At 38.3% G+C, this 12607-nt stretch overlaps 1 protein-coding gene across 1 annotated transcript in view; it reads right to left on the bottom strand.

Moving 5' to 3' along the window:
* Positions 1–12607, bottom strand: part of Efhc2 (EF-hand domain containing 2) — a 177183-nt gene that overhangs the window by 135613 nt on the left and 28963 nt on the right. The window contains exon 2 of the mRNA XM_006976872.3: positions 7951–8139. Coding sequence (XP_006976934.1) covers positions 7951–8139 — 189 coding nt within the window. The remainder of the gene's footprint in view (positions 1–7950; positions 8140–12607) is intronic.

Here is a 12607-nt window from a genome sequence, read left to right as displayed (position 1 = left end):
AAACAAACAGAAACTGGAACTGGAGAGATGGCTCAGTGATTAAGAACTTGCTCTTGACCTGAGTTTGCTTTGTAGAGCATCTATTTCAGGCATTAAGCCACCTTGACCTCTAGCTCCAGGTAAAGACACCTTCTTCTGCCTCCTTTATGGGGACCTGAAGTCACATGCAGTACACCACAAATAATTAAAAAGAAAATAAACCTTTTTTCAGTGAACTTTATGGTGAAGGTCTTGAAATTTTTGTCAAGAAGTTAAATTGTAGTTTATTTTAAAAAAAGGGGGGCGGGGGAACAAAGTCTCCTTTAGTAAAACACTCACTTATGACTCTCATTCTTTTAATTCCAAAAACATTTATTTCATGGTTCAGGATATTTTGTAATTAAATGGCTTCTGAATTTCAAAAGAAGATTAAAGAAACCCATATTATTTAATACGATCGGAAATTCTCATTTTAACATAAATTTAAAGACTGTAATTGTGTGCTTTACTCTTAATGATAAATGTAGAATACATAGTTGAGAATTTGGGGTATGACATGTTTGATTTCAGACAAGCCTTTTGATTTCTTCTCTAAAGCTAAATAGCTAAAGATTTATATAATTGTGAGTAAAACATGGGAATTAGATGGCAATGTACTGCAATTACACTGTTATAATTATACATGTTGGGCTCTTATAAAATGTTTCTGGCAGGAATTGAATAATTTAAAAATTACATAAACCTATGGAAAAGTTTCCATTTGCAATTTGAGGTACAGCTTAAAGGTATAGTATCTGACAATTTTCAAAGTATAACTGTCTTTTAATTTGGTATAATAGTTACATTTTATAATATACCTACCTAATTGACTTTAGGCAAGATTTATACACTCTGTATTTATGCATTGTTCTTTGTTAGTCATGTGAAATTTTAATGTAGTTAACAAGTCAGTCCTAAATCCCCCTGCAGAAAAATTTGAAATTTTGACTGGTACTGGACCAGAAAAGAAAATCAGCCCCTGAGGCCTAGTCACCTAATACTGTCACCGGGCCTGCTGTTCCCCTGGGGAACAAGAATATTTTCAATTGACACCACCAGACATGGCCACTCTGTGACTATGATGGATAAAGAAAAAAAAACAAGACAACTCCAATAACTATGTGTGAATACAGACAGAAAATGAATGATATCCAAGACCAAAAAAAAAAAAAAATGTCAAACTCCTTTCTTTCCTAGTTCATCGGGGTGATAGCTGCTTTTCTCCCTGTTATAGCAATCGCTTCTGTCTAGTCTGCTCTCTCTGTCAAAGAGACTCATTAAAATGCCCAATCAGAAAAGCACTCCTCTTCCTGATAATATCTAATCCAGAACAAATCACTTACATAAGCCCTTCCACAGTGTCCCCAACACAATCTCCAATCTTACCCTGTCTTTTCTGACACCTGCTAAGAAAGCAGTGCGTAAGAAACCAGCTTGCTCTTTTTTTTAGGTCAAGGGGCTCAATGAACAAGATGATTGTCATGCATGAGAACCTTAGATCTATCTCCAGCATAAAAAGCCAGGCATGGCGGCACACACTGGAGACAGAAGTAGGGAGCACTGAGGCTCGAAGGCTAGCTGGCCAAACCTACTTGGTGAACTCCAGATCCCAGTGAGAGACTATTTCAAAACACAAGGTGGATGGCTCCTAAGGAACCATACCCAAGGTTGACCCCTAACCTTCACACACATGTGCACTCCTGTACACACACACACACACACACACACACACACACACACACACACTCCTGCACATACACATGCACACAAAGAAAATCAAGGTGACCTGAGACTGAATTAGTTTTATATTGTTCAAAATAGAAAGATTCATAAAATACTATATAATTCGCTCACTATAGACTCAATTCATGTGAAGTCATTAAAATTCTAATTCTGTGGTCAGTAGTTTTAGTTATAATTATGTTTTAATAAATGGAAAAAATGAAATAGTACTTTGAAATGCATATATACCCCCATAAGATCAACCTTTATCCTAGCACTTTCTATAATAGTCGTTTATGAAATAGCAAACAAATTATGCTAACTAGCTGCCATTGAAAAATGAAAGAAATGAGAGCATAATTGTAGAGTCTATGTAAATGGTGCTTAACATCCAGATAAAAGTCATAAAAACATTTAGTCATCTACACATTTCTAAATATTTTGACTTTCTATAAAAGTAGCTAACTGCTGTGGGGATGTTCTGTATGTCAAATGTATTGCTCTGATTGGTTAACAAAACACTGATTGGCCAGTAGCCAGGCAGGAAGTATAGGCAAGACAAGCAGACAAGAGAATTCTGGGAAGTGGAAGGCTGAGGCAGAGGGGCGCTGCCAGCTGCCGCCATGAGAAGATGTTAAGATACCAGTAAGCCACAAGCCACGTGGCAACTTATAGATTAATAGAAACGGGTTAATTTAAGATATAAGAAGAGCTAGCTAGAAGCCTGCCATGGCCATACAGTTTATAAATAATATAAGTCTCTGTGTGTTTACTTGGTTCTGTCTGAGTAGCTGTGGGACTGGCGGGTGAGAGAAATTTTTCCTGACTGTGGGCCAGGCAGGACCAGAAAAACTCTAGCTACAGCTAACCATGAGATTATATATAATAGTAACCAATCATCACATATCACAAACTGCTAAATGCCAAATCTCAGCCTGATATAATTAAAACCATAGGCCCAGTTCTAGGATGAACAAGCATCCTAGGTGACCACAGGCAAAAAGCTCTTGGAAATTATCTAGTCAAGCCCTAAGTTACATGACGTCAAGGCTCAGAGAGGTAAAGTGACTAAGCTACAGCCACACAGAGAGTTAATGGTCCATATCACTAGAACTAGCATCTCTAATACATACTCAGGTCCTAGCTCCTACTGCACTTATTGTGAATATATTATTCCTTATTTTCCTGTGGACTACAATTATCTCTGTTTCCTCTTAATGAAGGTACTGGAGTGATTGCTAGGAACCATTAAGAGTGAATGATGCATTTTGTGGTTTGGACAACATTCTCTTCTTGTTTGTATTTGTTTCTAGTACTGAGCATTGAACCTAGAGACTCACTCATGCTAGAAAAGTATTCTACTACTAAGCTACATCCCTAGCCCTGGTTTTTGTTTGTTTTCGTTCTTTTCTTTTCTGCTTTCTTTTTTTCATTTTGAAATAGGGTCTCAGGAAGTTGCCCAAGCTGGCCTTGAACTCTCTCCATTTCTGAGAGGCCATGAATTTATTGCCTTCCTGCCTTATCCACCTGAGTGGCTGAGACTGCAAGCCCTAGCTACTAAGCTTAGCTCGGTTCATGTTCTGTGTTCCATCAGGACTCTGGAGTAGTCATTTGGCTTGGCCTATGATGGCCTTCTTTTACTTAGCTGAGGTCAACAACATCAACAGCCTTTTCAGAGGTGGGAAGTATCAAGTAAAATTGTTTTAGTTATTTGTATACATCCTAAGGGTTTTAAGCAAACATGACTTTCTCAACAAGAGTATGACAGGCATTTTAGGGGAGTGATTCTATGCAGTACAGGGTGCTTGCTTCACATGGCAAAGATGTGCAATGCTCCTTTGGCACCCAGATAATCACTGTTAGCAGACCTCCAAGTAAGTATTAGTCTATGAACGAGGCAGTTAAAAACATCAAAATTAATGTCAAAAAATCATAGTAAACAAAATGTCAAAACACTAAAGATGAGGGAAAATCAATACTGCTAAATCTTTCACCTCAGGCTTAGTGTGAATTGAATGGCACAGTTACTGATCCTGTCATTATTTAAAATGTTACTTTATTAATCATGACATTTTTGCATTAACTTTTAAATAAATTAAAACAAATATTATCAAGAATGATTGCTAAATTTCAGGTTTCCCTTAAATGGAGAACCCAAGAGAAGTACCTTTCTCACCTTGCCATGGTCCAACCTTACTTCTTAAGCTTTGTGGCAAACTGGAACACCTTCACCACATTTCCAAATGTCTCTATGGGCTGAGAACTTCTGAAATTGAAGCTGATTTTTCTCATATAAGAAATCTAGGGAAAGTCAGTCTGGGCCTGACATAGAGTGGTAGCTCTATGACACCAAAAGGGATGCCAGGCCCATTTGTCTCTACTGTATCCAGAGGATGGCTACCAGAGCTGAAGAATTATGTACTAATTACAGACAAGAAAATAGAGGGTGAGGAACAGGAAAATCACACCAGCTGAGCCTGACTCTTTTCATTAGAAAAACATAGCTGTCCCAGAAGCCCCACCCAATAAAGCTTAACACATATCATTAGCAGGGAGTATAATATATATCATTAACAGGAAGTGAGTTGCATGGACAACGCTAACTACAAGAAACCTGGGAGGTGAACAGTTTTAAATAGGCACATTTCCAGCTTGAATAGAACTGATAGTTCATCTGTAAAAAAAATAATAAGTGCAAATGAATGAAGGGTGACTGGCAAGGTGTGTTCTCTGCAGAGACCATGCACACACTGGCTATTTTGGGTGATTGCAAATATAACTCTCTATTAGTCAGGTGACAGTTATGTAACTGGAGTGTTTTGATGGTCACTTTTAGAATCACAGATATAAGCTGTAATATTATCCTAGGTTGGGACCGACAAAAGTAGAGCCTGAAACCGGGTAGGCACACATGATTTATCTTGAGAGAAATTTGTAAGGAAAGGACAAAAGCAGCAAAGGATAGGGAAATAAGCCAAGCAAGCATGCTTTCACAGATCAGGTTAAACACTGGCCTGATGCACAAGGGAGCCTGGATCACTGCGTAGAGTTAGTTGTCTCACCATGAGGGAACGGAGCAGAGCCCCTTGGCTTTGGTTAATCTTATCAGCTCCTAGAGAAGGGCTGGGGTATGTCTGGGTGCTTCAACTTCCATCAGCCAGGGGCAAATCTCCAGAGAGGATTACAAGTATGAGCTGCTTAGGAAAGCAGTCATTGCAGCTAGGAAATGGAGCACACCCCCTAATGTGGAACTGGGTAGGCACAATAACATTTATTACCGATACTCATTTGAATATGGTCTCCCAGGAATTGCCTTCATTTTTATTTTATATTACCTGAGAGTATAACCTTACATACATCCCTGGGATTAGAGGTATTGGAAAAGCTGGCAACAAGTTGAAAGTGTTTCATCTGAAGAAAACAAATGATTAACAGGTGTTGACTTGTTTTGCTGAACCACTAATGGAGGAAGCACTTTATGATTTGCTCTGGGTATTAACTAGAATCTGCTGTGTTGCTCACGATCTTGTCAGGCACATTAATATCTCATAGTCTTAGGGTCTCATTTAAATCTCAATGAATATTTAATTGATGTTGACCAGCAAAATAAGCAAAAGAATTATGTTGCATTTAGTCAGATTTGAAATGAGCAAGCTCTTCATTTTCTCAAGCAGTCTGAGGCTAATATAATTCACCTTCATGAAATATTCTACATAATTTTATAAGTACTTACAGGGCTTCAAAATCATCCTGAAAGGCATATATTAAACATTGAGAAAATATGAAATGAATTTTCAAAGTTACATGCAAGAGAATGGTATAGGCTATATTACTTTTTCCATAGTGAATTAAAAATATCAATAACCTCTTTTTTACTTAAGAAGTAAAACCAGAATCTTTTATTTGGCCCCTGCAACTTATATATTCTATAAAATACAGAATTACAGGAATCCATGCATAATTGCTCCAAGTCCGTCAGCCCAGAAATTGTTTTTGAGCTCTAAGTCCAACAAAGAGCCAGACATGAAAAAACAATTTTTAAAGAAATATTGGTCCATGTTGAAAATGGAGCTGCTTTCCCATGGAAGAAGCCTCCCTGTGGTCTGTTTGATCTCTTATAAGTATCAGAACTGGGCTTAAAATAACGTTTGCTCTAATTAATGTACCATATCACAGATGTAATGGGGATATGTCACTTCTACCATATTTCAGGACATTGTCAACCAACCCATGCTAAAACCTACTAAAAGAAAATCACTGGATAAATTGAGCATATTGTGATTTGAATTCTTTATCTAGTCCTGAATTCTTTTCTCTTTAATTTATAAGACCTATAAAAATACACCCGATTCTTCTTAAAGAACAAAACATGAAGCTGTAATTCAAGATTGTTGTAAACATGGCACATCCATATGCTGCCCTATAGAAAATAACTGCTCACCTTGGGTTTCTTTCCTTTGATCTTTGTCCCTGCTGTAGATACTAAAAGGTTGGGGGTATAGTCAGTGGCAGAGTGCTTGCCTAACAAGTTTGAGAGCCTGGGTTCAATCCCCAGTATTCAAGTGAGAGAGAAAAAAACAGAAAACACAAAACTGCACTCGCCCTTCCAACTATTGGTTGTATCTCTGTGCATATTCTTTGCAAACATATACCTTAAAAATTCACAAGCTGCCGGGCGATGGTGGCTCATGCCTTTAATCCCAGCACCCGGGAGGCAGAGCCAGGCGGATCTCTGTGAGTTCAAGGCCAGCCTGGTCTACAAAGCGAGTTCCAGGAAAGGCGCAAAGCTACACAGAGAAACCCTGTCTCAAAAAACCAAAACCAAAAAAAAAAAAAAATTCACAAGTCATTTGTAATGGCACACACATGTAATCTCATCACTCCGAAGACAGAGGCAGGAGGATCAGGAGTATAAGCCAGCCTTGGCTGTATAAATGAGTTTGAGGCCATCTTAGACTACATTAGACCCCCCATCTTAAAGGAAATTTTCGACTCTTGCCTAATACCTCTTCCCTTCACATCAAAAATTCTCATCATCTCACACTATGGTACTTAGCGATGGGTAACCACAATCAGTGTGCAGCAAAAAAAAGGCATTTTTATTGCTATTTAATGCCACATTTAGACCATGCAAAAGTAGTTAATGGCAATTCACCAGGCAAAAGTGACACAGTGACCTGGCTCTTAGTATCTAGAGAAAGACAGATTATCCTGTCCAGAGAAAGAGATGAAAGCTTGAGAACTATTAGTTAGGAAAGATAAGCATTTGATACCATGTAACAAAAACACCCTGTCTGAAACAACAGAGCAAGGATAATTTTTGTTGTTGTTTAGCTCTGTGTGCATGTGTCTGTCTGCCTGTCTGCCTGTCTGTCTGTAAGGCTACGGAGGAAGTAGCCTTGGTTAAAGGATACAAAATTAAAGTTGGATGGAAAAGAGTAAGTTCCAGAGATGTATCACATGGCACAGCAAGAGTAAATTTTAAGCATTCTTAGCTGAGCATGGCCTACATGGTGTTCAAGGCCAACCTTAGTCTAGGCCAGTCAGGACAACATAGTGAAACAAATTTGTTTCTGTCTTTAGAAACAAAACAAACAAACAAAACATAAACATCTTCTCATCACAGAAAATACTGAAGTAATACACATGTTAATTTGCTTTACTTAGCCATTCTACAATGTGTACATATTTAAAAAACACGCTTTACATCCTAAATATATAGTCATCCATTTGTATCTGCAGGGAATTTGTTCTAGAGATTCACAAGAATGTTTGAGTCCATTGCATATATGGTGTAATATTGGCATAAAACCTTCACACAGCCTCTAGTATTCGAACTTACCTCTGGATGAACTATGATACCTAGTGCAATGTAATGCTATGTAAGTAGTTGCCAAAGGAGATTGGTTAGAGAATAACACCAAACAAGAAGTCCACACATATTCCGCACAGATGTACCCCATGCCAAATAGCTTGGATTGCAAGTTGGTTGAATTCATATCTATGGATCCTGCTGACACAGAAGTCCAACTGCACACATTTCTATTTGTCAACTTACAAAAAATAAATTGGAAGAAATACCATGCACAAATGCAGTATGTGTAAAAGCAAAAAATGAAAACAACCTTAATATATATATATATATTGAAGATGCTTATTTTCTCATATCTACATGTAAAACTTGAATCTCTCCAATGTCATGTGACTTACCTGTTTATCAAAAGCTACCCAGGATGGTGCATCGGCTCCATCTCCTTTGGGATATACAGTGTTCTTAGGCCTTATCTTTTGCCCAGGTAGCAGCTCTCCACCTATTCCAGGCTTCTCATCACTCACCAGCATCCTGACATTGTTACAAAAGCCCCAGTGTTGGGATTTATGGAATTTCTCCTTTCCTGCCTGTGAGTACAAAAGACAATAATAAAAAAAAAGTGGCCAAAGTTAATATTTCTGATTTTTCTTACAGTAAAGGCTTTTCCACCATAAATACATTTCCCCATCACAAAATGCATATGAAGTGTCAAGTAACTGTGAGCAATATTTATCCATTTGTGTTACATTTTAAATTCAGTTTCTTTTAACTAATTTAAAACTTTGAAAAGCATTAAGAATAAAGCTAATAGTTCACGCTATTTATAATATTTCAAAATAAATATTACTGCAAGTAAACATTTGAACACTGGTTTGCTAATTAGTCTATTTTACTTATTTGCAAAGAACGCCAAGCAGATAAAACTTATTTACTTCAGAGAAGAAAGCCACTGTTTTTCACAGAAGCCTAAGCATTACATTCATCAAAACAGAAAACAAAATCTTGTACTCATCAACATTAATATAAAGGGAAATTCCTCACAATTCTCCTAATTATGAGACCTTGTCTACCACCAGTTTTGGTGATATAGACAGAAAGAAGCCACAAGTAGTACCAGAGGTTGAAAAGGATGAAGGCTAGATTCAACCCACAGGTCAAGGACCACCAATGGAAACACAGAGGTAGCAACTCCTAGCAAGGTGAAAAGTATGTATGTTCCATGGCCTGGCAAAGCCTCTCCTGAGAGTCTCTTGCTTATAAGCACAAGGGGCTGGATAACAGATGTCCTTCAACGTTATAAGAATGATAAATGGCAGCAATCTCAGTACGTGCTAGTTGTAAAAAAAAAAAAAAAGATGCCTCAATTGTGTTTGCTTTATATTAAAAGTCTACAATAACATGCATTGATATAGTCAAGTGTTAAAATATGTCACACACACACACACACACACACACACACACACACACACACAAAATTGGCAAGTAGTAAAAGGGCTGTTATGTGACTTTTCCTGGGGATATACATAGAGACATCTATTTTCTTGGATAGGGCACTGACCACCAAAGAAATTTGTCCATCTAAGTACAACTTGATGAACCAATGAGTTTGATGGGGTTACATATAAGAGCATGGTGACTCCAGAGCAACTGCATCTCCAAAAAGCCCCATCCTAATATGAGTGATGATTCATGGAAGCTGCATCACCGGAGTGGAGTCCTTTCCACAGTCAACCTTAATTTCCTAAACAACCAATACTCTAGCATTTCCCAAGATCACATGCAGCTGAGGCAGGGTTCTATGCAGCTGTGGGGAGTCAGAAGGCTAGAGTGGTTGGAATCTCAGGCACAGGTTTCTCATCCTATCCTGCACCCTTTAAAGAAGAACTGTTAATAGGCCTGATCTTCTTAGGGTCTCTGCTGGTAATCACTGCCTCTCTGATTCTGAGACAAAAGTGGCCATATCATGACCAGAGGGTAGAGTTCTGAAACAAGGGCATATAAAAAGTGATACTTCATATATATGAACACCTGAAAATAGTAAAACTCATAGCATTAACTATGGATAAAATATATACAGAAATAATATGCACCAAATTCAAAATTACATAATATAATATCCACAATAATATGCAATGCAATCATATGTGATATAAAAATAAATGTCTACATGCAACATGACTTTATATAAACAAGCAACATTTCAAGTACAATTAATCAAAATTTCATGCGAGTTCCTGGCCTTTGTCAGGGCAGTAGATAGGAGTCAAAAGAACCCTATTCTTCTTACGGTGCAGATCACTCCAGCCTTCTGACTCCCCACAGCTGCATAGAACCCTGCCTCAGCTGCATGCGATCTTGGGAAATGCTAGAGTATTATTTAGGAAATTAAGGTTGACTGTAGAAAGGACTCCACTCCAGGGATGCAAGGACTCTCTGAGGCATCACTTGGAAGAATTTAGAAAGGCCTGGGCAGTCCTAGAAGGGGAACCAAGGACCATGACAGCTGCCCTGAGAAGGTAACATCTCTGCTCTAAGGCTGGAGAAGGAAACTTATGGGCAATAATGACTCAGATTGTTAACTACATGTATGCAGCCTGGCTCTGTTCTTTAGAGAATCAATTACCAACACCTCTATTTTACTGCCTCCATCACAATACATTTACACTCACACAATCAGGTTATGTCAAGTCATTCTCAAATCACCAAAGAGCCAAGTAGAAACTGTGTCTGCCAAAATGATGGGTAGAATAGTAGACTTTCATAACAATGTTCCCTGTTCTAAAGCAATTAATTTCAAGTCATCGTGAACACTATTGACAACACATTGTTTCTTGTTCTTTGTTTACTTGTTCTGTTTTTGTGAAGAGTTGTTTGGTTATATTTTGGTTTTGCTCTGAGGTAAAATCTGACCCAAGATGGCATCAAATTAACAATCCTTCTGTCTCAACCTCCTGGGTACTGGGATTACAGAAAAGCAACACTCCAACAAATATTTAAGAATTCCTATAGTACTAGTTTTGTGCCAGACACGGAAAGTTAAAATAAGCCTAGGACTCAGTCTCTTTCTTGAGGAAACTCAGTCTTCCTAATAAGATTTAGACAGAAAATAAACAGAAAGCTAGAAAACAGTGCAGTTTCCATTTTTGAGCCTATGAGCTGGACCATTTCTTAAGGTTTTACTATATATTACTGTCTCATTTCCCTGTATCAAAACCATTATTAGATCAGATCAGTCTCATTACTATCATGTTCCCTGGAGGAAAGCAGGCAGAAAGCAAAAGACTCCAGGTTGCACAGTAACATGGCACCAGCATCTGAGCTTACATTCATGTAGCATTCCACTCTGGTAAGCTTGTCTAGCCACAGCTGAATTTTGTTGGGCTGATGTAGTAGGGCTGGGATTCCATGAGTAACTGACTGCTGCTCTGGGGTCAGAGGATGGGATGAATCAGGCAAAGAAGAGATAGGAGGATATATCCCAGCAGGGCAATGAGAAGCACAGGAGATGGACTGGCAGTTCTGAGTGTAAGGACCAATAGATTGCAAAGTCTAGTAAAAAAAAAAAGTCAAATTTGAAAGGAAGGTACACTACAGCAGAATATCCAAGATGGTCCATAATATGGAGAGTCATACACACTGAAATACCTAAATAGTCTCTTTCACCATGCTCCTGGAATAGTCAATGAACCAGACTCTATTCTTAGTAATATATCATAAAGGTTAAGTCACAGTCAGCCTCCTATCCCCTGAAGGGCTTTCTTAGTGAATCATAAGTCTCCTTCATGGATCCAGGTCTCCATAATCCAAAAAGCCCTTGACATTGTTGGAAGGCTTCATTCATTGGCTTGACCCACAGAACTTTACAGTGTGACCTATATATCCCCCACTTTGGTCTGATCATTATCAGTTTATAAGGCACCTTGAGGTCCACTCAGAGTCATGCCCCTGGTCAGGTTCTACATAAAGCCTACTTTCCGCAAGAGTCAACTAATGCTCTACTATATTGTCATCTTTCCCATAAACATCAGGTGAACATCCACTTGGTGCTGAGTTATGTAGACTCTAGAGACATGGCTTTCAGCAAATCTCAGCTATGAGTCATACACTAGAAGCCAGCCATAGCCTTAGATTTAGCAACAGCTTCTTAGCTATGACATCAAAAGCAACAAGGAAAAACATAAATTGAACTTCATCAAAATCAACAGTGCAGATGCATTAAACTATACTATCGGCTACTGGAAGCCAACTTGATTCACCCTCAGATTGTGTCTGTCTCCTCCCTCTCTCCTCCTTTCAACTCCACACATCCTCTTTGGGACCTGAACCACCCTACAGAAGCAGGTCTCCAGCATCTGGCAGCTGAACAGCAGACCTAAAGAGGTAAGCTCCCGTTTTCGGTGTGGCTAGGACTTCACCTTGGGTATTCCAAAGCCCTTTAGCAGAGAAAAGCTAAAAGAGTAAGGTGAAAAGTAAGAACATATACTTGAGAAGTCATGGGCTATAAGGAGTCTAAAGAAAGAAGACTCTTTATTCATTCTATGCAGCATACTCTTAAGAAAAAATGGAGTTAAGGTTTCTTCTCAGCTAAATACCTTCTTATAATTTGTACAATGTAGTCCTTGGTTACCAGAATAGGGAACCCCAGACTTGGAGAATGGGATAAGATGGGTAGAGGTATTCAACAAAGTACACCTCTAGAGAGTCTGAGAACATACCAGTGGAAACTTTTTTCTCTCTAGAATATGCTATGCCAAGCCCTTGACACTAAATTGGAAATTTCACCTGGCGATCCCCTGCCTTCTGCTCCTCCACCACATAATGGGATATTTTTGTTAAAATATCATGGATCAAAGCAAAATATCTTTCATATCTTCCAGGATCCTATAGTCTCCATAGTTTAAAGCTTAATAAAGTGATAAAAAAATTTTAAAAAATTGTAAGTCATTCATTGGGCATGGTTTAAAATCTATATAATTTGTAACAAAATTTGGCTTCAAACATAAAACAAAAGGCTTAAAATTAAAATTCTATATGGTTAAAATCTGTAAAATCTAT

The sequence above is a fragment of the Peromyscus maniculatus genome, chromosome X (genome assembly GCF_049852395.1).
Source record: "Peromyscus maniculatus bairdii isolate BWxNUB_F1_BW_parent chromosome X, HU_Pman_BW_mat_3.1, whole genome shotgun sequence".
Taxonomy (NCBI): Eukaryota; Metazoa; Chordata; class Mammalia; order Rodentia; family Cricetidae; genus Peromyscus; species Peromyscus maniculatus.
Note: the sequence above shows the minus strand (reverse complement) of the source record. Positions and strands in the feature narration are given on the sequence as shown.